The 26,555-nt window shown below is 38.0% G+C and overlaps 1 protein-coding gene across 2 annotated transcripts in view; it reads right to left on the bottom strand.

The window, feature by feature from the left end:
- Positions 1-610: 610 nt before the first annotated feature.
- Positions 611-26,555, bottom strand: part of siah1 (siah E3 ubiquitin protein ligase 1) — a 30,562-nt gene continuing 4,617 nt past the window's right edge. Inside the window, exons 1-5 of one of the 2 annotated variants that reach the window (XM_044125848.1) lie at positions 14,827-15,580; positions 9,446-9,502; positions 3,805-3,986; positions 2,677-2,973; positions 611-2,028 (exon numbers count right to left, since the gene is read on the bottom strand). In XM_044125848.1, coding sequence (XP_043981783.1) covers positions 1,657-2,028; positions 2,677-2,973; positions 3,805-3,986; positions 9,446-9,502; positions 14,827-14,935 — 1,017 coding nt within the window. In that variant the 5' untranslated portion in view covers positions 14,936-15,580 and the 3' untranslated portion in view covers positions 611-1,656. Of the gene's footprint in view, positions 2,029-2,676; positions 2,974-3,804; positions 3,987-9,445; positions 9,503-14,826; positions 15,581-26,555 lie in introns of those variants that run through there. The other variant, XM_044125849.1, reaches the window with a different exon arrangement.

A 26,555-nucleotide genomic window follows, 5' to 3' on the forward strand; every position in this document is an offset into this window, starting at 1 on the left:
ATAAGCATATAAAACTTTAATGAAGTGAAGAAAAAGAGATCATATAAAATAGATCCGTTTCTAAGTTCTGATACTGATAATTTGATGCTAAAACAGAAAGCGTTTCTGATAATGTATGACTTCATAAGTTTTCAACAAATTACTTCACTCTCCTAATATTGTGACTTATTACCGTAATTAAAAATATAAAAAATTTAGTTTGGTAAAAGTTGTCAAACAAGATGGCGGCCCTGGCATCACTGAACTACGGAAACCCAAAGAGTTCTTTGGCGAAACAAAAAAAATTATTTCAGAAAAAAAAGTGATTTTATTTCTGCAAAAAAAAAAATCAGACTTAATTTTGATTAAATCATCAAAATTTGATCAAATCGATTCATTATCCAGCCTATTTCAAGTTGGTATTAAGTTGACCCAATTTGTGATGAGAAACTTTGCATCTCTGGTTTCTAAAAATTAAAAACTGTCAAAATGTGCATAAATAATAACTTAAAAGCTCTTAAAATCTGTCAGAAAATTTGTACAGGAAACAAAATTTACCGTTTTCAGATGAGTTTTAAAATTAAAAACAAGAACTACAAACCTCAGAGACGAGAAAAACCGCAGCGGCAGATATGAAAAAGATAGATTTATTTAATGACGAATGAAAACAGAAAGAAGTCATGGAGCTTCTGGGGGAGAGCAGCAACATTACCGAGACTCCACGAGAAAAACGAGAAGGGATGGGAAGATGGGAGGAGGTGTGATCGACGGTTTCCCTCCACGGAGAAGAAAAGAAACAGGAAGTTCACACACAGGAGGACAGGCATGAAAACAGCCCAACTCTGGAGAAAAAACTAACTTTTTTATCTTCTTCTTAACTACAAACACTGAATTTAGCCACAAGTTTTACAACTGCCTTTTTAATTCTTAAAATTCAATACAAAAAATGAGAATTATGATACTTCTATTTATTTATAACAGCAATGTTTTTAACAGTAGAAAGCGCCCCTCGTTCCAGGTTGGGTGTTTAAAAAAAAAAAAAAAAAAAAAGTTCAGAAACTAAAAACATTAAAACAAAAATAAAATAAAAACCTAATGCGAACTGAAATAGAGCTTTCCCCTCAGCTCAATCCGGTCCAGAACCTCCTGAAATTGGATGAATCTTCTGTAATCCAGACTGAGAGTCCCGGTTCCGGCCGGGAACTGCAGCCGTCCGCGTACACAAGGTGGCCGCTCCAGTCGCCGCAGTCGGAATCGGGTCTGTCAGTTAGGAAAGATGGAGGGAGGAAAAAAAACAGAAAAGAAAAAAAAGCCAACTGGCAGGCTGGCTTCTGACCCGACACGAACATCTGAGACACGGACACGGACAGAGAGAGAGAGAGAGAGAAAACGGAAACACCTTCTGATCGGGTTTATGACACATGCGCGTGCACGAGTCTCCCACGAGTGTTTAAGATGTCCTCACTACACAGTTACGTCCTTGTTTTTTAAACGCATCCATCCATCCACTCATCCATCCATCCGGCACCCCTGGGCCGTCTGCGCTGCCCGAACACAGTCCAGTTCCATGTCTCAGGGGTGTAGCAGAGAGAGGGAGGGGCCCGGGCTCCTGACTGATAGGGCCCCCCCTGGCCCCCCTGGCAAACTTGCACTCCGACGCTCGCCTGCGTAACGTTCTCAGCACATGGAGATGGTGACGTTGATGCCCAGGTTTCCGTTCTCGGCGAACAGCTGCGCGATCGACGTGTCGAAAACCAGGCAGTCGCTGTTCATGATGGCGGTGGCGATGCCCTCGTGGATGGAGCGGGGCGTGGCCTCCCAGGTGAGCCGGCGCCGGTGGCCGTTCAGCTCCAGCCGGTAGGCGAAGTTCTCTGCCTGCTTGCGCGTCCCGATGAGCTGCACGATGGCAAAGAACTGCTGGTGGCCGTCGTACTTCTCCTGCTTCTCCAGGACCAGCATGAAGTGGAAGCCAAAGCAGGACTGCATCATGACCCAGTCCACCGCGCCCGGCAGGTTGATGTCCGTCGCCAGGAACACGATGTCCTCGCCCTGCAGCGACACGAGAACCATCAGAATCCTCACAAAACGTCAACGCCACACAGTCAGCTCAGTCCTGCTGCTGCTTCACGGTGTTACATCTATTCCAGGTAGTTTATCCTTTATGTCCAGCAGAGGGTGCTCTGAACTGTTGGTGTGAGATGAAAACATCCAGAAAACATCCTGCCGGCTCAGATTTTATTCAGAACCGACTATTCAGTGGAAGTTTGTAAAATACATTCAACTCGACATTCAAAATGTAAAAGTATGTAGAGAGAAAAATCTAAAAGCTATACTTTCAGGTCAGGAGAGGAAAAAATTACAACATTGTTTTATCAAAAAGGACAGTCTTCCCAATCTCTGATTGGTTCCTGACATTTAGCTCGTTAAAGGCTCTCAAATCTGACATAAAACTGAAACATTTAAATCCAAACATCCCAGCTGACTTGCAGACTGTGTGGCTGAAAATGAAAAAATAAAAAACACCCTCGTTATGGTGAAACACGGTGGTGGCAGCATCATGATTTCACTCAGGTGAGATTTATGTTGTTTATCTTACACAAAAACTCAAAGCTTTGTCAAAATGTGGAAGCATTTAGCAGGTACGAATTGTTTAGTTTCAGTGGTGGGGTTCTGGTTCGGTTCTGGTGCGGTTCTGACCTGCAGCGTGGTGATGGACTTGTGCTGATGCATCAGGTGCGGCATGACGGCGTCCAGCGACCCCTGCCACTTGCAGGAGGCGCCGGGACAGGGGCAGGAGTACGGCCGGAACTCGCACAGCTCCTCGTGCTCCGTCTTGTCGGTGTGCGGCAGCGTGACCTCGCAGCCCGACGACGCGTACTTGCAGGGGAACAGGACGGAGTTGGCCACCTTCTCCATGGCCAGGTTCCTGATGGAGCCCAGCGGGCCCCTGCAGGTGGGACAGCAGGTGAGCTTGGGCCGGCAGTTGGAACACACCTGGAGAAAATACGGGACGGTGTTTTCAGTCCGAGGTCAGAGGAACAAATGGACCCCAGTCGGTCGGAGCTGAGGTTAAAATGAGACGTTCTCTGATTATAGGCTGAGCAAATTCAGCTGCACGATAAATTATCCCAGAAATTATTGCCATAAACAATAATATTGTCATTTTGAGACCATTTTCAACAATGAAAGGCATATTAAGGCAAGTGCATGCACTCAAAGACAATAAATCTTTAATTTCTAAAGAATATTCAACACTGGATCTGGAAAACATTTTAAATATCCAATACAAAAAACAAAACAATAATTCAAGTGAATTATGAAGTTTCTGCAAGCAAAGCTGCATTTCAACAAAAATTAACCATTCAGCTTAGACAGAGGAAACAGGCAAAGGTGGCAGTTAGGACTGTTGTAAAAAATGAAATGAAACTGTAGCATCTCTCCAACAATTGTTGTTTGACTGGAAATCATCCAGGTCATTTTAATTTATCATTTGATTCAGGGCTGCACCGACCTTTGAAAAGCCTGACTTACCGATTCCGATTTTGGCCGATACCAGTTTTTTGTCTGAAAAGTTGCTCGGTGTATCAAGAAAAGTTGCTAAATTGGCACCAATGTGGTGACTATTGTTAACTGTAAATGTGCAGACATGACCTGGCCTCTCACAGGAGAAAAGAAAAGCACAGTGGTTGATTTTTAGACCTTAGCCGAGATTGATAACATCGGTGGATGCGATCGGCTTCACCTGTAGAAATTAAGGAAACTGGCACCGATAAATCGTACATTTTTGGTGATTTTAGCTTTCTAAGGCTGAGCTGAGGGACGTACCAGATGTCCAGACTGACACTGCAGGATGGGGGGCAGCACATAGTCGAAGCAGACGGGACACTCGAACAGGCTGGCCAGGTCGCTGTTGGAGGCGGTGGTGCCCGACAGGGTGGGCACGCGCTGAGACGGGGGGCACTTGGAGGTTCCTGTGGGCAGCGCGGTGGCGGTCTGGCGACTCATTTCTGACGATGACACACAGAGCAGAGGAAATAAAACCCTTTACATCCTGCAGTTTACTTTTAATTTGAATAAAAGCAGCTTCAGGTTGTGAGCTGAACCAGTTTTATTGAGAAAATAAATGGGTGTGTGCACACAAAACGTTTTCCTTTCTTTGTCTATTCATTATTAAAACAATAAAAATATAAAGAAGAGAGACAAGTTAGAAATCAGGTTACAAAACTAAGCTCTTTATTGTTCCTGCTCCAAATTATATTCTCAGTTTAAAAACTCTTTTTACCACAAAATGTGTTAAACATCAATACAGAAAAAATTAGGAATCCATGAATTATGCCTCATATTTTATAGAACAATCCTTATTGTTTAAAATGTATTTATTAATAATAATAATAATAATAATAATAATAATAATAATAATAATAATGAAATAAAACCGTTTCATCGTTATAATGAAAAAATTATAAAATGGAAAAATTATATAAATAAAATTTATAAAACAGAAGCAAAACAATATTAAAATTTTATTTGAATTTCTAATTATTTTTATCTGAAACTTATTCTCATGGTTTAGAATTGTTATTTCCATGTGGGTGGAGGAGTAAACAGTAATAAATAAACTAATAAAATAAAAATAGAACATGAAAGAGTAAGAACATAGAAGAAAAAATAAAAATTGAGAAACATAAATAAAACATTATTAAATATTTTATTTGGATTTGTATTATTTTATTATTTATTATGATTTAATTAAATGAAATCATTTTTAGTGTCATTCATTTTATTATCTATTATTTTGTCAAACTAATTAGTTGTGAATTAGTGTCAGAAAAACACACAGAACTTTAAATATCAGAACATATAAGAGCTGCTGGTGCAAACTATTTACAGTTTGTGAAATAATAATAATGCTGATCAAATGAAATGATCAAATGTCGCTGCTAGCTGCTCATGCTAATGATGGATGACAACAATAACACTCGACTTGGATAATTATCATTCTCTGCTCCACAAAATGGATCAAAAGCAGAATAAAAACCTGACCAGCTTGCATGGTTTAGACAAAAACAAAAAAACAAAACATCTCCAAACTGTGAAATGGGTGGGGGATCGGCTTCCCCGCCCATTTCACCACCTGACGCGCTCTGTTGTCGTTTGCAGCCCTAATGATGGGCAGGAGTCAGACAGTGGAGAAGTGATGGCATCGTGTGTGGGAGGAGAAGAGATTCAGACGGAGGAACAATATGAACACAGAGGCTGAGGAAAGCTGTTAAATATTTAATTCTGCACATCTATTAACCAACAACAGCAGCTTCTCAGCTCTGATCTTTGGTTTGTAGGAGCTGCAGGATTGATAGGAATTAAGAAATATCCTTATTTTGTTGTTGTAATTTAGAAACCTTCCGACATAATTCACAAGTAATGGTGACGACAACTACCAGCACAACACAAGCAGCTGGTAGGTGTGCAGACGGGGATGCAGATGTGCAGGTTGTTAGCAGCTGCAGAGGAAGAAAATGCCTCTAAACATCTGCCATGACGGAGCTGCAGCCTTAGCAGCTATTATTAGCCGCTCTTAACACGCTAAGAGCAGCACAGACCAAATTAGTTCAGGACATTCAGAGGCCTGGTGCACAAAGTCTGCAGCCAGACGCAGCCAGACGAACACAAAATGTACTCAAGTAAGAGCAGAACTACTTCAGCATATTTTTACTAAAGCAACAGTAAAATGTAGCCATCCAAGAAATTATTCAAGTAAAAGAGTACTTTATAAAAAATGTCTACTAAAGTACTGAGTAACTAATCAAATTATCAATCCTTTACCAAAATATAAACCTAGCTGGAAATTGTAATATTTAAGGATGAAAATTACAATAATTCATATAAGTGACAAAAAATAAAATCAGGCAAAAGAAAACTTTCCAAATCAGTTTCTTTTAATAAAAAAGTAATGATACTTTATGAGAAGCTGCAGGTTTGTTTCTGATTCTGGTGGATTTTTGGTTAAAACATGTTTGATTTTCATTCAGTGGTTAGAAAATACAAAAATTTTACTCAAGAATAGAGATACTTTATAAAAAAAAATTACTCCAGCAAAACTCCTAAAAGTACTTCTTAAAAAAAAAAAAAAAGATACTCTAGTAAATGTAACTGCATAAATCTGTGTAGTTTTTGCCAAACTCAACGCGACGTATTTTCATCATCCAAAGGATTATAAAGTTTCTTACTAAAAAGAAAATTTTTACTGGGATTTCAGCAGAAACTGATCAGGAAATTATTTTATTTTGTCTTTATTTACACTGGCAGCTCTGCTTTTCTAAAGTAGTCAGGCAGATGAGCTGAAACTGTTGCCTTAGCAACCGTTAGCTCCAAGGATGCAGCGATATGCAAATTTGGGCCAATATCAATAGCCAATATTAATGCTGCTGTTATGGCCAATAATTGATTTTATATGCAGTTCTATGTCCAAACTTTCTCCAAAACTACTAAGTTCAGAAAACTTTTTTTTTCTTTAATTAAAACTGAAAAAATTTATTTAAGACATTTGTTGTTTTTATCTCCTCAAAAAATAATTGACTAAAATAAGACAATATTTTAATAAAGCCAGGTGGATATACATTTTGCAGAAAAGGAAGCTCTTTTTTTATATGTTTGGCAACAAAACTTGGGCAGCGCTGGCTGGTTTTAGTCATGTGTAATCAATGAAAACAGAAATGTTTAAAAAAGAAAAAATAATTTGTCTCGTACCTAAATGAATGTTTAAGAAGATTTTATCCATCGAGTTAATCACAGATTTACTCCTTTCTGTGCCAAAGCAACCGCAGCGCAGGAGAAGCAATGACAGCGGTGCAGTCGTTTGTTCATGCCGCTGAAACAGTGGGAGATATATAGATATCTATATAATATTGGTAAATATCAGTTATCGGTATTGGTGTAGTAATTAGAACCAGTTCTCATGAAGAAAAGTGCAGAAAATAACAGCTGAGAGCTTCAGGAGCGTCATGCTGAGAGGATTATCGGTGGAGAAGAACAATTCAAGTCACAGGAGAGTCAGGGAAGCTTCAACTGATCAGTAAACAAGACTGCTCTTCAAAAAGTATTAAAGCACAACAGAAATTATCGAGCTCTTTTTAATTTATCATGCAATTGATTAACTACTTACCATGACAGGCGATAAGCAGCAACAACACTTTTTAGTTGTAGTTTGTTTTGATTTTACCACCTTTTAAGATGTTTTTGGTGCATTAAGCACCAATATTTATGTATAACAGGCAGAGAGCCTGAATGCATTGTACTTAAACAATAAGTACACAGGTACTGCAATCCATGCTGTTAGCGATTAATTGTGATGTATTGTGCGAGTATAAAACAGGTTTGTGATGTCACCAGTGCAGAGCAAAGAAGGGCAGAAAAAACAGAGACAGCAACAGTTATTTTCTGATGGATTATTCTCCAAATCTTATGGGAAACTTTCCAGTTAAACTTGCTCTTATTGCTCATGTGTGGCTGTTTCCCCATCGAGGTGAAGGTTTTAGTTCATCATCACAGTGGAGATGAACTAAAAGTGAGGTCAAAACGACCCGACGACGACTTCCTCCACTGATCCAGGATCAGACTGGAAATGGTCTGTAGATTTTTCTGCATGTTCCTGTCTAACAACCAAAATGACAAAGTGGCTCAAACATCAGAGAGCATTGAGATTATTTCAACTGTGAAGATGAAACCAGTGTGAACCCAGAACAGTGGTTCTGCTCGGGTCCAGGCCGGATGATACATTAAATATTCCAATAAACGATGATATTGTTGTTATGAGACCATTTTCAGGTAATATAATGGTAATGACACAATAATAACGCAGGGACACATTTTCAATAAACCTTCAATTCTAATGAACATTTAACACTGGAACTTTCAAATGTCCAAAATAAATCAAATTAATTATGAAGTCTGCATTCACAAAAAGAGGCTTATTGAGACCAAATCACCAGACTGAAGACGTTTATCATCCAGTTTTGGTAGCAACAGAGAAAAATGCTATTATATGACTGTGGAAATTATTGAGCTTGTTTTAATTTGTCATGCAATCAACTGATCTATTGCGAATTGCGACAGGTCTGCCAGACTGATGGGCTTTGAAGACACAAATAAAAGCTTAGGACGTATCTGGAATAATTATTTCAACATTTCAGATCCCAGAAGCTGTGAAAGCTGCTTTTCTGCATGTCGGACGGCGACAAGCCGCTACGTGTCCGTCAGGCGGATGAACAGCCCGGCTGTTTGAGCCGGCACATGTGGTGCCAGCAAGGTGCCGAGATTAAAGCAGCGCAGGCCGCAGTTTCTTTTGTTGTTAGCAGGGAGGCTTCACCTCTCACAGTTTACGGTTTCCGCAGCTCCTGGGCAACTCTGCTCTCAGTGTGGACTCCACAAAATACCAGCTTCTCGTTGGTTTGTAGCATTAAAACATGCAGAAAACTGGACTCAAAACATAAATCCACATTTTCCTGACTCTTTAGTTTCAGACAATGCCACACGATTCTCTTTGGGATTTATGTTTTAATAGTACATAAAAGAATAATGATTGTCAACTGAAGGTGTAATTGGCTGCATGGGTGTACATATCTGATGTGTTATTTGATTTTTGGTTGAATTTGGTGAGCTGACATGTGAAGAGGTTTGGGTTTGTTCTCTAGTTTTATTTTTAATTTAACTTTTTTTTTTGTTTTGCTAAAAAAGCAACAAAAGGGGCTGAAACTGGTGCAATGTATTTGATTGATGGACTATTTTGTCAGGATTATATTAAGGCAATTTGTTTGGCTCTAATAAAAATATTTATTTTGTCACATTTGTTAAATTTTAAATATTATTCCATGCCAAGATGGAATTACTCCCTCCGTTTTGCTTTAAGGAAGCGACCACAGAGACGGCCTCCACCATGGACGACGGCGTCGCCATTTACATCTAAAAGGTTTTTAACAATTAGACAATTATTGCAGTTATTTAGTGAAGAATCGTAACCAAAAAATGAACCAAAGTAAGTCCAAATGTTTTCCTTAACGGAGACAGGGTCGGTTGAATCTCTGCTTCATTTTTCTAGTTTCCTCTGTTTTGGTGCTTCCCAAACATGCGTAAGTTTCAGTACCAGCTGGAACATCAGCTACAAAGTGGAGGAAAACAAAACATTTTATTTCTTTAAATTAATTTTGGGACACTTTGAATCAGCTCTGCATTGTAGTAAGTGAGAATCAGGATTCTTAAGTGAATCTATCTTTTGGAGCACAATTAAAATATATTATCTGTAAGTATTGGCCATGACAGCAACTTTCATATCAGTGCAGTTCTACAGAGAGAGTGATGAAAATATCCAGCTCAGTGTCAAGAAACACTGCAGATAAATAAAAAGAACAAATTTATGTCTCCAAACTTAAACTGCAGTGAGGATTCAGGTTTTCTGTTTCCATGCACTCACCTTCGTCCATAAGATTTCCAAAGGCGGCTTTCTTCTGATCTTGAAATGTGGGGACCTCTGAAAAGACAAAAATAAATAAAAAAGTCTAAATAACTGACAAACAATTAAACAGGTATTTCAGTAATGAAAGACTCAAAAAAAGCAACATGGAGGTCAACAAATAAAACTGCTCAAAAGTAATCCATGAAAATAATAATCCATCCACAACATTTAATCCAGACAAACTGAAATAATACATATACATGTTTAATATGTAGTCGCCACGGTTACATTTTAAAGGCGTTTTAATAGAAACTATGGCTGCAGTTAATTATTTTACTAATAGATTATTCTAATGACTAATCAGATAACTTTCGCATATTCTACAATTTTTTGCTCAACTTCTTAAGCTTTTTTTAGACAAAGCATCAAAACAGAATACATAAAAAATGTGAAAAACAATTTCCTGTTTTAAATAAGAAAACCAACATCGCATTAAAGTACAAAACCAGAGCAAACCTTTAGTTAATTTGAACCAGGTGAGAATAAAATCGTGACTATAGTTTTACTATAAGGTAAACTATATATCTGTGTTTTGGCTAAAACTTATGAACAGATGGGGTTTTTTTCTTAAATGGAAAAATGTATATTTATTTTAATTGGTACTCTGAATGTGTTTTTCAATTTGTCATTTTTGGGTCCTTGTACTCTAACGATTAACTACTACATTTGTTGATTATTATTTCAATAATCAATTAATAATGATTAATATCTAGTCCCACCGCTGTTAATTTATCAACAATTATTTTTAATAATCTATACAGCCAATTTTCCTATAAAAATTTGGATGTATTTTATATTTATTGCATGAAACAGAAATGTAAACAAGTACTTAAGACACTTTAAAGTAGAAAATTACCCATGAGTATAAAGTGGCAAAAATATACAAAATAAATCTATTTTATATTGTTTATTTTGAAAAAAGGACTGAATATTCAGTTTATTTTAAATGTAAAATAAGATAAAATTGTAAACAGACACATATCCAGTTATCAGAGTAACAGAAAAATAAACAGTTTCTGTTAGGGCTGAAATGATTAAGCAGCAGAGCCGTTTCTGGGCTGCTGAGCGGAAGTCCAATGATTACCAGCGTCTTCCTCTCAGGTGGGATCAGTTTGTTTTTTATGGCTGCTGTCTCCACCGTGCCCACAGGCTGGCTGATATCTGGAAGAACCCGTCCATTCGGCCCATTTAAGCAGACTGAAGAATGCTCAATAAATGCATTTAGGGCTCTTACCTGCTGCTAATGTAGCGCATATCGCAGAGAGACTGCATAATCACTGGTCCTGCTGAGCTGGCTGCTGCTGCTGCTCATTCATATTTAATAGTGCAAATACAGCTACTGTCTCATCCTGAAACTGGGGTCCCTGCAGAGTCAGGATCAGAATATTCTGATTCTCTTTGGAGCCCAGTTAAACCAGAGAGCGGTTTGTTAACATAATAAGAAGTCCTCTGGGAGGGAGCATGTTTAACGTCTTTTTCTATCACCTAAGAAAATTCAGACAGAACAAAAACAGCAAAAGAAACAAGAAATTTGACTAGCAAAACATGTTAGACACATTTTTGTTAGCCGGATGTTTAAAAAAAAAAACAAATATCTCCATCATATTGCTTTCAAAAAATATATGGTAAACACGCAATCAATATCAGAAATTTTTTTTATCCACATGAACCTGCAAAATTCAGCATGTTATCCTTTTAAACATGCCAAACCAATAGGGGGCAGTGTAGCGCAAAGATAAAAACCTGCCTCAGCCAATCGGATTGCTCCAAAATAACTTTGTATTGGCACAATGAGGTTTATTTGTATGGATATAGGTTGAACTTCTATCAAAGAAAGTAATAAAAACATTGGGAATAATGTCAAAACAAGTATATGGATATTTTGCCGCATTCTTTGTTGCAGACCGTATTTATAAGTGGGACTTTAAATCTGTTTTCACATATACACACAGAAATGTTTCTGCAGCAGGACTTACAAGTGGTTGGTCATGTGACAGAAACTCTGTTTAAGTTGACTATATAATTGCTAAATTTGACAATTAGGAAATAAATTTGTTTAATTTAAAAAGAAAAACTAATTAGAATTTTTTGATAAAATGTTTTGTCGCTGGGATGAGGTGGGGTTTTTTGACCGTATTTAAATTGTTTTGTTTTGCAAAACTGTAATGGAAACACTTTTTGTATCACACGAGTCTTATGACCAGCAACCGAATGTTACTACTGGCAGAAACGCCAAAGAAGACAACAACCGGAAGTGGTACAAGGATGATGGCGCAGCATCTTTTTTAATGACTTCTTGTAAACAAACTTATTGATGTCTGATTTTAATTGCTTTTCTTATTTAATGGAAACATAGCAACTGCGAAATTGTGTTTCTCAACATTAGTGGAATGTCAACAAAGTTTTGGGCCCATTTGTAATGGAAACGCAGCTACTAAGTAGGACCAATATTGTGGCAATGCCAGCGGTGTGATCATATTTTTCATAGTAGAAATGTGGAGTACGTTTATAAAATAATGGTAAATATTGGTTATTGGACACAGCACGATACTGATATCAGACATAAGTATCAGAAAATAAAATAAACAATTGTGCTCCAACACCTGAGATGTAGTTTCTGTTTTCTACAGATCACTGAAGTGATAAAAGTTCAAAGACTTCAAACAGATCTAAAATGTCATTATGTGTGAACCGTCAACACGGGGGACACGAGTTTCCCCATCAGCACGTTTCATTTTGTTTCAGAAGCAAACAGAAAAAAGCTCAGGTGGACAGATGTTTGTTTTCCAAACAGCTTCGCCCTGCAGGGCTAAATCTTGAACTTGGCATCAATATCCGACACAAACAAGGACAGAACCAGTGGAAAGTTGAAACGTTGCAACTTTTAAACCACAAAACAAAGTGTTTTAGTAGCTCCGCTGCCTCTCAGGGAAATTTTTTTACTTGATTTTGTAAACTATAACAGAAAAAATAAAATAAAACCACAAGAATAAAGTCATAATATTGCAATAATAAACCTCTGCTATAATCATTTTTAATGATATTAAACACTAAAATGTTATAATATTTTGAGAATAAAGTCATACCTTGATGAAATAATAATATTAAGAGTCATTTCATTACCTTAATCTCATAATTCTGCAACTATAGTCTTATAATTTAATTTTATATATTTTTAGCGTGGGCCCAACACTTTACCATAGTAATCTCAGCAAAATTTTAAATAAAATTTAAAAAAAACAACAGCAGTGAAACACCACCCAGGTCTTTACTGTTTATAACAGACAGAATTATTTCTTTAAAGTCTGACTTGCATATTTAAATTTATTTACCCCATCTAAATACAAACCCCCAATATGTGCAAACTTAATTTTACTTTTGTGATTAAATGTAAAAAAAAAAAAAAAAAAAAAAGGTGCTGAAGTTTGGTTAATATTTACTCAGATTTTCTTTGTTTGTCCTGCTAAAGAAAAAGTGGCTGAATTACAACAGTGATTAAATAAATGAAGCATCATGAATTTAAGCTGCGCTAGGTAATAATAAAAAAATTGATTTAATCAGTACTAAAAATATTAAATTATTAAATACACTAATTTACTTCAAAATCAATACAAACAGATGTTCCATTTCTAATGTTTGCACACGTTTTCACAGGACAAACAGAAGCAGCAGAAGAAAAGGAAATGGCGGCTCGTGTTTATGTTAAAGAAACATTAAACACGCTACACGTTTGAACATGAACAAATGTAGTTAATCCAGAAGTTTTGAATGTCTTGCTAGCGTTTTAAAACTTAAGAAAAGCTTGCAAGTCGAGCAGAAAGTTGTCCCAGACCAAACTGCCCTGATGACCATTTCATCAATGAAAATATGATGCAAAAATCACCAAAGAAACACAAACTGAACCTTCGTTACACTGGAATGAAGCTTGAACCATTCGACCCGAGGTTCTTCCTTCAATCAAGGCTACAGGAAAGAGACACTATCAGGTTATTCTTTTTTTATCTAACTGGCTACTCATCTCACTATTGTTTTTGGTTTTTTTAGATTAATTCAGATATCATCACAATATTAAAGACAGAGAAATGAGGAAAATGTAGATCTATTGGAACCCAAATTACCTCGGTCACATGATGTGATTTTACTGAAACCTTAATCTAAACAAAGTAGTTCCAGTTGCTCTTCAGTTACTCCAGAGTGGATAAATGTTTTAAATATGTCTGATGTTCCAATTATAAGATGAATCATGTTGAATAAAAAAAATAAAAAAAACAATTACTAAGGCTGGGCAATCAATTTTATAAATCAACTGAATTATCTGTATCTGAATATTTAATTTGGGGAAAATCTGGATTTTTTTTTTTATTAATTTAAATTAAATTGCTATCATAAGTATTAAAAACTGCAAAAGAATAAAAGCCCATTTCAGTTTTTTCCAGACTGTGGGAACCATATTAACGCTGCGATATGTAACTTTAATTAAAAATATATCGTTTTTTACATATTTGTTGTGACAGATAATCTGGTTTGAGACAAATAATCTGAAAACACTGAGCTTTTCTTCCTTCTCCCTGTGCTTGAAACAACCAATCACAGCCAGGAGGAGGGCTGTAGCGCTGTCAATCAACCTCCAGGTGGCGCTGAAATATCTGATTGACGTCGTTATCTGAATTGACTGAATTTCTCTGGAGATGATAATGCAAAAGAGGATTCTTCACAAAAATCAAGGAAATTATGGACAACCCTGATCATCCTCTTCATGAGGCTGTCAGAGTGTCTTCAGTCAGAGGTTTCAAGAAATTCACTGTAATACGGACTGCTACAGGAGCTCCTTCCTGCCAACAGAAATCAATATCTATTATAACTCTGAAGACTTTGAATTGATATGAGTTACAACATTTAATTTCCCTTTTAGTATCAATAAAGTATTTTTGAATTATGCCGTTTTTGCTAAAAAATGATAAAAGTTGATGCAATTACTGTTTATTATGACAGCAGAATGGATGAAGGCAGAAGATGGACTGAGCTGGATGGAGGGGGGGATCGACACAAACATGTCGTTCTTTGTTCCGAACTCGTGGCCCACTTTCTCCCAAGCATCAGACTGCGTTCGCGCGCACACAGAAACATAATGTACGCCGCTTAAAGGGCCCTCTGTTCTCACCCACAGCCAGAACCCTTCCCAGCTCCCTGCACACAGTCCGAATTCATGAAGCCGTCACAAACACAGGGAGCAGGAAATTGGCGCTCCGCACCCCACCTCAAGCTGCACAGCTGCGAAAACACGGCGGCTCGCTCAGCGAAACGCGCACGCACGCGCCGGCGTTCTTACGCTCGTTCACCTTTAGCGGAGTGGACGTTCCTCGCAGCTACGCATGGGAAGAGTCTGAAGAAGGAATTCCAGGGTGGAGAATGCAGAGCGACGGTTGGATTGGATTTCACCACAGACATTCATGCAGCCCCCCTGTGCCACATTACTCGGGCCTTTTTCACAGAAACCATTACACACTGCCGCTGCTGCCCCAAACACAGGCTCATATTTCTTACTCCCACTCCCCAGGATAGGAAGCTTGCGACGTTCCAGGGAATGTTGGAGTAAAGCAAAGACGGTGTCCATGCAACGGAAACAGAATCCGAAGCAGCCAGAGAAATACAAAAAAACACCAGGTGAAGGAGAAGAAAATCAAAATAAAAAGTTACAAAGATCTTGTAAGTTGATTGGATCGTTTCTGGAAACAGCAGCTGATGAGTGGAGCTAAATGGGAAAAGGAATTTGACACAAAGTCACAGATTTTAAAACTTTCAATAGACAACTCATTATGGCAATTATCCGTGTCCAACTTCCACCGTCTTCTCTTCAGGAACTACTCCACAGATTTTTATCTTCCGAAAAATAACACAAAACAACAGAGTGAAACAATCCTGGTTTGAGAGAAAGAAGGAAAAGTCAGGAGTAGATTCTTGGTTTTTATCCCGGCGCTGATCTTTTTGTCCCCTGTGGTGAGTTAGGTGCCCCTGCAGCTGCCTGCTCGTGTGTGAGAGCTAAAGTAAGCTGGCATCCAATGTCAGTCCGAACGGAGCATGCTCACTGGCGTCCTTCCCTGTCCCTCCGTTTACAACTCGTCACCCAAACAGAGACGACTCCAAACCCCCAACTGATTCCTGCTCTACGTCTTATCGGCTCCCCCTCCTCTCCTTCCTGAGCACTTCCTTCCACGGTTATGTCAGCTTAAATCCTGCATATTTTCCCCTTTTTCCCTCTCTCCCCCCTCCCTTCGCCCAGTGCTGGTTGTGCAAGTGTCAGATTTCAGTCTTCGTCTCGCTGCAGGCTCTACCACCAGCTGCCCTCCCTGACACCATGCTTCACTTTCTCGCTGCTTTTCCTTTTCCTTTCTGTCCAGATCATTTCTCTTTCTGCCTTTTGCCACGCTAACTGGCTCAGATGGGAAATGAGGTATTCTCACAACAACTAAAAAACAAAACAAAAAACTCCTTTGGGATTTCGTTAAAAGGCATTTGCACATGTTACTTTCTGGGAACTTCAACACAAGCTCATTTCTGCACACAGAACCAAAACAAGTCAACCAGAACCAGCAAACTAAAATGAAACAAACCACAATCAGCTCCAGACTAAGCAGAAGGCAGAAAAAATCTCTTTTTTCTCATAGATAGTTTTAAATAGAGAGAAGTCTCTCCCTTTATTTATGCAACCAGGATTTTGATGTAGGGCTGAAATGATGATTAATGAAACAATTATTAAAATAAGTGCCAACTAATTTAGTAATTATTCATTCTTAACTGAGGAATGCTGACAAAATATATTTGCTGAAAGAACACACTAAGAGCAGTAATTAAAGCAAAACTACAAAAAACTATTTTGCAATTAAAGAGGCAGTGTTATGCATTTTCCAGCTACATAGTACCTTTTTATAGCATAATTAAGTAACTATGTTAGCTTCAATTGTTATAAAAAAATCCTGTACTAAGTACGACTTAAAAGAAATTTGACTTGAAACTGGGCTTTTGTCTCTTTAAGAAACTCAAACTTCTGGAAGTCATCACAACATGGCTCCTCTATTAACCCTTAAACAACATTTTTACCAGCATTTCACTGAGAAGTAGCTCATTTAATAAGCTCAGTTGATCAAGTTCCACCAGGGGTTTGCTAATTGCTGCCAGCTAGTCTGAAGGAGCTGAGTGAGGGCGTGGCCAGGGAAGGGCTGCTCTGTGAGGCGGCAGCTGGGAGGAGGAGCTTCGTCTTGAAAGCGGGGGTAGGTCCAACCAGGCGTTTTGCACAGCTGAATGGTTGCCATGGAGATTGAGATTGTTTCAAATATGCAGAAAAGAATCAAAGCAACTCTTCAGGCAGGTTTTTGATGAGGGAATAACATTAAAACGTGATTTTACATATTACTGCACACAGAACCAAATTATTAAGAATTATTTTTTTCTGTAATTCGACTCACAAAAGGGATGAAGGAACTAAAAGCCAATTTTTGAAAGTATTTCCGCTCATTTTTTATTTCCTTTTAGGAAGAAAAAAAATCCCAAAAGTTGATCTGGTATGACACAAAAAATAAATCTTTAAAAAAATAATGGATTTTATTTTTAAGCCATATTGCCCAGCCCTGGCGTCAAGTCGTCATAATTTCTGATCCGAGCTGCAGGATTCGTTTCGCAACCCGTTCCACTACAGCTGGTCACATTATGACCAGACAGCAGCAGAAAAACGTGGACACAAAGAGACCCCGCTGCGTCCCACATGCCAACTGTGAGCTGTAAAGCAGCAGCCGCGGTGAAACTGGCCCCTGACCGAAGTGTGTCATTAAAGGGGCAGGCCGAGGGGAAACAACAATGAGCCATCTGGACCAGGCGGCAGTTCATCAGCAGCGACCCAAACACTTCATCACCTCCAGCCAGGAAGTTTAGAAAGAGGAAGAGGAAGAGGGGACGAAGACGGGTCATTTACATTTTAAACATCTTTAATCTGTCACTCTAATGAAAACATCCGTGAGCTGTTGCTTCAGAAAGAGAAACTCCAAACCCGACGAGTCGAGATGCGGGGGGGGGGATTGAGCCGCGTAAAACACGAGCTCGCATTTCCATATGAAACAACCCCTGATGTCCCTTTCACTTTCAGGCTTCACGCTGGGATGCAAGCAGCCGGTGAAAGCCAGAAAATCGCTTTGATTACATCAAACATCCGTAAGCAATGAAGATATCACAGGAATACCCGACAGGTCAGATCTAATCTGCACATCTGATAAAAAAAATAAATAAAAAAACAATAAATCCTTCAAGAGCTGCAGAGCAAAAATAAATCCACACCTCTAATGTAAACATTTCACTTCTTACTTTACATGCTCTGATTCTTTAAATGTAAGCAGTTGCGAAACGAGGTTAGATCAACACAAACATACCTACAGGTGAAATTAATCCCTCCTCACAATAAATCAATTAATCACATGATAAATTAAAACTAACGCAATAATTTCCATTTGCATGATTTATTGTTTTTCTGTTTTTTCTACCAAAATCTGGATGATAAAAGTCTTTGGTCTCAACTAGCCCTGTTTTTAAGGACAATTTTGTTTTTATCTGTTGTCCTGTTTGTTTATTTTGGATATTTAAAATGTCTTCCAGTTCCAGTTCTCTCTTTGAGAGAGGGTTCTTCCATTATTATGTCATTACCATTATACTAGTTAGCTTTACCATCTTCTCCACCATTTGTTCAATGAGAGTATCAATATAAATCAATAAATAAGGAAATATGATTAAATGCCGTTTAGTGTTTGTGCAGTTTAGTGATACTTATCACATTACTTTATGTGACTGGTGTCCTAAAAAAGCAGATTGTCACCTTTCAAAAATAATGACCCAAGTCATTTTTTGCCAAAAGCGATAGTGGCAAAAAAAAAAAAAAAAATAAAATAAAAAATAAAAAAATCACTTTTGGCAAAAAATGACTTGGGTCATTATTTTAGAAAGGTATTTGTGTTTGTTGGTCTATGCTTGTTGTGTCATGCAGTAGCAGCCATACGTTTGCTTGAAAAAGAAGAAACAAATCGTTCTAATCGTCACTTTTGTTGTTGTCATAATAATAGCACAAAATGTTGGGATATTTAAATGCATATCGTCCAGAACCAACTGTCTGCATCAAGATGAACCCAGTTCTGGTCACTGAATGTAGCCAACAGCTAAAAATCTTGACATTCTTTGATTAAGATTTCCTTCCTCAACTTTTCTTTTTTGGGAGAAAACATACATAATAAGATGGAGGCGGATCTGAATTGTGTTGCCATTTCAGATTTACCCACCGCTACAAAGAAAAAACAAGTTTGTCGAATCTGAGTTCTGAGTTTTCCTCATCTGAACATTACAACCTGTAGTTGATCTTTTAATTTGCACAAGCATGCAGCGCTGTCGCTGAGGATCAAATCTCCGTTTCTGCACGTCATGGATGGCAGGTGTACTGAAAGGGAAGATGCTGACAGTAAAGACACTTCAGCATCTGAGTCTGCACTGCCTTTTAAAGACATATTGCAAGCAGCACCTTCATCGGGCAAGAGGCAGGGTTCACTCTTAATGGGTCACCAGTCCATCACAGGTCAACACACACAGGACAATTTACAGACACCAACTAACCCAACAGTCAGGTGTTTGGGCAGTGAGAGGACTACACTTCTAGGATCAAACTGGATTTGGATGAGAGTAAAAACTGATAATCTAAGGGGATTTTCGCATTTGGCAGTCCGGTAGATTCGGCTCAATTGGGGACCAGAATTGCAACATTTGTTACATTTTCTGCTGCTGCACAGCTGTCTTTTATTTTGAAAGGGCTTGACGCACCGTTTATGAATGCACGTACGAATGCTAACGCACAGCAACAGGTGATGCTAGCAGTCAAAATGTCATCTCACGGTAAAAAAGAAAAGTTGATTCAATTCTGCATTTTTAACAAGGCATGGACAGCGAAATATTTCTTTATTGAAGTCAAAGGCAAGGCCGTGTGTTTAGTTTGTGGTGCGCAGGTGGCTGTGTTAAAGGAATATAATATCCACCGTCACTACATGACCAAACAGAAGAGATACAAGAACTTTTCAGAGAAAGAGCACGTCACTGAGCAAGCTCAACAAACACTTTTTACAAAACGCCTGGCATCTAGAGGAGCTGCAGTCAAGGCAAGTTTTGTCATATCCCTAAGATTGCTAGGAAGAGCAAACCTTTCTCTGACGGAGAGTATATTAAGCAGTGCTAATATGTCCTGAGAATAAAGACGCTTTTGAGAACATCTCCCTCTCCCGCCGCAAACGTAACGAGAAGGATTGAGGACATCGCGACGAACCTGGTGCTGCAACTGAAAGACAGCGTGAATGATTTTGAGTACCGGTATTTTCCCCTGGCTTTGGATGAGAGCTGTGACATACGGGACACTGCCCAGCTGCTCATCTTCGCGCGGGATCAATGCAGAATTCAGCATCACGGAGGAGCTGGCAGGCATGCGGTCAATGAAAGGGACAACAACAGGGAGTGAGCTCTTAGTAGAGGTAAATGCGTGTCTGGAAAGCTTGGGTCTGAACTGGGACAAACTGGTGGGCGTGACAACAGATGGGTGTCCAAATCTCACAGGAAAAAAAGTTGGTTTATTTAAGAGAATCCAGGACAAAGATACTTGAAGCTGTCTATTCCTTGTAGTATTTCAGTTTTGGTTCTTACAAGTTTTCAAGTCATTACAGTTTCATTTTGTAATTACATTTTGTAATGAGTTATTTTAATGTTACCTAAAGTGATATTAGTTTTGTGTGTGTACCTCTTTAAGTTTCTGCTGTATTTAAAGTACTTTGTGGTACTTGTTTTCCCATTCATTTGCATCTGATTGGAGGTACTTTTGTGTTAGTCCTTCAAGTTGCAGCTCTGCAGGTTCGTCAGGCTTTTTCCAACACTTAAAACCATTTATTGCTCATATATGCAGTTGATCAGTTGATTAATATAACACACACCATTTCAATTGTGAAGAGATTAAAAAGTTAAAAATAAATTCACATGTGATATTTTTTTAAACTATTAATTTGATAGTATTAATTCTCACTTCAGCCAAACCACAAATTAAGTTTTATTAATATTTACTGAATATTCTTCTTAACAAAAGAATATGATTTAAATATTTTATTACAACAAGAGGTATGAGAAAATGAATAGAGTCAAGATTAAATTTGAGTCATTGCTGGATCGGCCCTCCAACATATTTCAGATTTTTCATGCGGCCCCCTGAAGAAATTAATTGCCCACCCCTGATCTAAGGGGATTTTCGAATTTGGCAGTCCGGTAGATTCGGCTCAATTGGGGACCAGAATTGCAACATTTGTTACATTTTCTGCTGCTGCAGTTTGTTTTCACACTGACCTGTGTCAAACGATCAAAAGCCCTGTTCCCCTCCTCGCCTGTGGGGGCGCTGCACAAAGAACCACTACAGGAAACGACCCGAAAACCTCAGAAGACATGAGTGCAACTTTCTTCTTCACAAAATGTAAACAAAAATGGAGTGGTGTCACATTGTAGTGGTTGTAGGATTTCTTTTTTGTCTTTGTTCTTCCTCTAGCATCGTTTGTTTTGGTTCCATTTGCCTAGAATGCCTTGTGATAGAGTTAGCGTTCTGCTTTTGGAGCATCTCTGGTCTGTCCAGCATTCTCAACCGATTTCACTTCAACCAAACCGAGGCCGAGGTTTTTAGGCGGACCAGAGTTCACTTTTTTGGTCCATATTCACACCTCTCCCAAATAAACCAGATTTTCTAGACAAATTCAATTAAAGCAAACTAAACAGGGCTGATGTAAACGCACCCTAATAGATTCAGCAACAGCAGGGAACCAAATTCAGCTCCTAAAGTAAACATAAAGGATTTTCTCCTGCATTCGGAGAGTGCTGGTGTTTTTATTCTGCTTTCCGATCTTATCCACAGGAGGAAAAAATAATAGCAACGTCTCTAGACAGTTCATTGCCATGGTGGCGTAATATGAAGTAGGAAGAGCAGAGCAAAGGCAAGACAATCCCGACCCAAACAAAAGATGTGAACCATACACACATTCACAAAGAGAGATCTAAAAGTGACCAAAACATAAATAAAAGTCACTTTGGGATCAGCAGCAGAGCTTTGAGAATCTGTTTGCTCTCCAAGCAAACAGCTATACACTGAGATGGATTAAAAACTAAAATATAAAATTTTTCAAAAACACACAAAAACAGAAAACTACAACCAGAAACCAGAAATTGTTTGGTAAATATTGCAAACCAGTTCCAAGGTGTTATTTCAACAAAACTCTGCTAAAGAAGCCCTTAAAAAAAAAACACATTTGTCGCAAAAGTGCAAAAGCAGACGAGAAAAAAGTTCCAAATTACTATGCAAATGGAATTTAAGTGTCACAAAGATTAAATTTTTTGTTGTGCTATTAAATTTATAGATGGTATTGTGTGTCAGGCCTCTTTGAATCACTATCATTAATTTCAGAGAGCTGGTTGATTAGTCTGTCTGGTGAGCTCAATTAAAGGAAATCTACTTAAGAAGGATGTTCCACATTATTAAGCAGGCCACAGGTTTCAAGCAATATGGGAAAGAGAAAGGATCTGTCTGCTGACCAAAATCATCAGATAGTTTAGTGCTGTATGACAAGTTATGAGGAAGGTTTCTGTTAGACACACTCATCGGATTAAGAGAGCAGCTGTTAAAATGCCCTTACAAAACAGCAAACAGTTATTTGAAGCTGCTGGAGCCTCTGGAACCTCAAGGTGGAAGATCCTCCAGAGGCTTGTGGTGCATCAACCTACTATTGGTAAGGAAAAGTAACCAGTAACCAGAGTTCACAAGCAGAACCGATTACAGTGAGCCCAGCCGTACATGAAGATTAATTTTCAAACAGACTTGTTCCCTGATGACTGCTGTGCAACCCTGGATGGTCCAGATGGACCCAGCAGTGGTGGATTGGTGGTGAATGGCCACCACGTCCCAACATGGCTACGACGTCAGCAAGGAGGTGGAGGAGTCATGCTTTGGGCCGACATCATGGGGAGAGAATCAATGGTGAAAATAACCTCAGCAAAGAATATGGACTTTCTGACTGATCACTTTCTTTCATGGTTCAAAAAGAAGAGCCGAACCTTCAGTAGCAAAATCGTCTTCATGCTGCAAGGAATACCACTGTGTCATTGGCTGCTATGGGCATGAAAGGGCAGAAACTCATGGTGTGGTCACCATCCTCCTCTGACCTCTGACCTCAACCCTATTGAGAACCTTTGGAGTTCCCTCATGTAGAAGATCTGAGGGTGAAATGCAGTTCATATCAAAACAGCTCTGGGAAGATATTCTGACATCCTGCAGAGAAATTCAAGCAGAAACTTTCCACAAACTCACAAGTTCAATGGATCAAGAATTGTGCTGTGAAATCAAAGAAAGGTTCCTATGTTAACACGTAACTCGGTCTGTTGAGATGTTTTTGATTGAAATAGTTTTTGATTTTAGTACATGTGACCACTTAATACTTCACATTCAAAGAAGGACTGTTTCCAGTTCTTTATAATCCATAACATGTTTAGAAAATCTGCTGTGCATAATAATTTGGAACAGTGCATTTTGAGTTTTTATTTTTGAAAAAAATACTGTTCTCATGGGGAGTTTGTTCAGTGAAATTTGATTTATACTGTAATAGTTCATGAGTTGAAATTTATACTGACCATCATTTGCATTGACCATTTAAGAAAATCTGAGAAAATATCACTTGTATAATAATTTGGAACACATTGTAGGGGAAGCCAACACACAATCTGACAGTTTTAATTTGTGATCAAAGAAGTTTCTATTCTCCTTACATCAATGGCTGCCGCTGACAACAAATCTCAACCCAACAAATACTACACTTAACATAACTGAGCGTTGGAGTTCCTCACCACATTGCTTGGGATTTGTTGACGCGTGCTTGCGCAGTGTGAAAGAAGAGATCTGATGCACACGCAGGCTGTGAAATGAGATAGAGGTGATCGGTTTTGGTGATTGCTAACAAGAGACGGTGAACGGTGAACACCGATCATACACTTTTTCCGTGGAAATCAGCCAATTATGATCGGTGGCCCATCGATTGGCACACCTCTATTTTTAACCAAACTAAATGTCAACATCTACCCAGGCCATGCAAAGTGTGTTATTCTATGCACAACTTGATGATATAGTGTTTGAAAGTTTGGGTTTTTTATGGTTAGTGAGCCAAAGGAAAATTTTCACCTTGTTGGATAATAAAGTTTTATAAAATAAATATCCAAAATAAAGGATGGAAATTTTTTTTTTTAAATTACTCAATATTTGAATAAAAATTCAACAAACTTTACACATCCTTTTAATTCTGATTACATGAACACACCAGTGCAACAATTTATTCACATACAATCAGCAAAATGAAACAAATCACTTTTATCAGTGATGTTCTGGGACGATGCAAGAGAAATCAGTTAACACACATTTCGCAGTTCAAAGATCCAAACTCAAACCAATCAACATTCCCAATCACACCAAAGAATTGACCTCAGACAATACAGAACTTTGAACAAACATGAAAGGACAAATACCAACCAGAGCTTGCATATAGCAGAAAGGTAAAACTCTCAGGAATGCAACAATGAGTCAAAATCCATTCAGGTTTCTGCTCACCGGTTCATATGATGCAGGAAACAAATGGGAGAACTAAATAATTAACTGTAAATCAAGACTGAAAATGAGAAGGAAGTCCTTTTGTTTATTTAAACTAATAACATGAAAATTCACATCCCTGGTGTGATGGAGTCAGACTGAAGTCTCTGTTTTTCTCCAGAATCACAGATTCAGTCTCACAGCTTATCCTGTATCTGAGCATCAGCTGGAAATATTCGACCAAACTCAAGAGTTCAGCGCTCTAAATCCACTCAAATGTTCCAGGAAATCAGCTAATTATCACATCTGAACCTGGAAAGAACTAGAGATGCAACAATCTAATATCAATAACCGTATCGGATCCAATATTGGAAGAAAAAAAAAAAAACAACAACTATTCAGTGTAATTCTACGCTTTGTGCTCTGAGAGACATCAAGCTTTATTTATTTCACATTATGCTTGAAATTCCTAACTGCACTTCCTGAGCCACTTGAACAAAGGTTTCTTGCAATTTATTTTTACATGTTTGACCATAGTAGTCAACTTATTGTTTTAGTTTCTGTATTAATTTATTTTACATTAGCTTTTATTTTTCTAATTGCACTGACTGAACAAATTAAAGTTGTTTTTATACGTTTGACAAAACTTGTGAAGCTATTGGTGTATTTAAGTGTGCTGATGCAAATTACCAATTCAGTACATTTATGTCTGTATTTAAAAAAAGAAAATTTAAATCAATTCAGCAATGTTTTTCTGTACTGAATTGGATGATACTAGACCTCCGATATCTGTATCGGTATCAAAAGTGAAAAAAGTAGATTGGTGCTTAAACAGACCATGGTTCCTGTATTCTATTAGACTATTATATATTATTTACAAAACATTAAAAAGCAGCAGTTTGATATTTCTAATTGTGCTAGCGCTAAATTATCACTGGTTCTCTCTGGCAGTTGCCCAATAAACTGGTTCTTTCTGAGCTCTGACGTTGAGTCGCACCAGAGGATGAACAACTTTGGACTTATTGAGGACAAAACAAATCCAGATCTTATGATCACCATGTTTAAATCTACACACTTAGCTTCAGATTAATCTGTCTACCTTAAGACCAAAATAACAAGCTCATTATGAAGAATGCGATTACCATCAGAACAACATGAGCCCACTGCTGGTCGTCTCGCCGCAGTTTATTTTGATATTGACCATCAAGGTGTTGAAGTAGGTCAACAAGCCACAAAAAGCTGCTCAAACTGCTCATATATTTCCCTGAATTCAAGAATGACCTTTATGTTTCGGTTCTGAAATATTGACTTTTAATTTCAATCTGGATGTTGTGGTAAACTGTCATTTACCAGAGCCAATCTGATCAGAGATCAGCTGATTGGCCCAAACTACCGCTGCTTGTTGTTTAAAACAGCATCAATAAATCAGAACGGCTGAAATATATAATGAAAAAATAAATAAATAAGTCTGACCACTACTTGCTGGGAGACCACTTCAATGGAAACAGTTTTAGGTCTCCACTAGGGTCTGTTTAGGGTTTTCTGCCATCAGAGAGCCAGGATGTGGGTATAATACTAAAACCAGAAATTAAAAAGTTATAAAAATATAATCTAAAACTGTTTCAAAAAAAGAGATAACTAAAGATCCAACAATACAGAACTTTGAACAAACATACGTACTCAAAAACAGCTTGCATATACATAAAAACACCATAAAACAAAATTAGTGCATCGTTTCATTCGGGGAGAAGCCATTTTTGAGTATATGTTGGAAATATCACCATATTTATGTTTATATTCTATTTATATTGTACTGCAATTATTTTGAAGAAGCTTTGTTCTCACCGTACTGAGTAAAATGACAATAAATTAAATCATCAAATCATTCAATACATAAAAATTAAAGAATTGAGTGAAATATTGATCTTAAATTATTTGTTTTTATCTGGGCTTTAAAAGAGATCACCGAAAGTACTTTGTAGAGCTAACTATTATCTGCTTATTATCTGAAAATATGGTGATCAATAGTCAAACCAACTCCTGACTGTTCATTAATCCAGGTTTATGGTTCCAGAGTTGGTGCTTTACCAATGTAAACAGAAAGAGTTTGAACTTTGTTTTTTTTTTTTTTTTAAACACGAAAAGAAAAAAAGAAACTCAAGTTCTTCCAGGTTTGGCATCTGTTGTCCAAACTCTTAGAGATAGAAGCTGGCGTTACATTTACTGATGAGAATGAGAGAGTCAAGGAAGGCAATTCACAGTAAAAACAAAACAAAAACAGAATTACAACCAGGTTCAAGGTCTGAATTCACCTTTCTGTGAGCCGTGACCATATTTGTGGTGTTTTAGCTCAGTTTAACCCCAGAATACACACTTTGACGTTCAGCCATGCAGGAGGCG

Source organism: Gambusia affinis, linkage group LG08, assembly GCF_019740435.1.
Source record: "Gambusia affinis linkage group LG08, SWU_Gaff_1.0, whole genome shotgun sequence".
NCBI classification, from domain to species: domain Eukaryota; kingdom Metazoa; phylum Chordata; class Actinopteri; order Cyprinodontiformes; family Poeciliidae; genus Gambusia; species Gambusia affinis.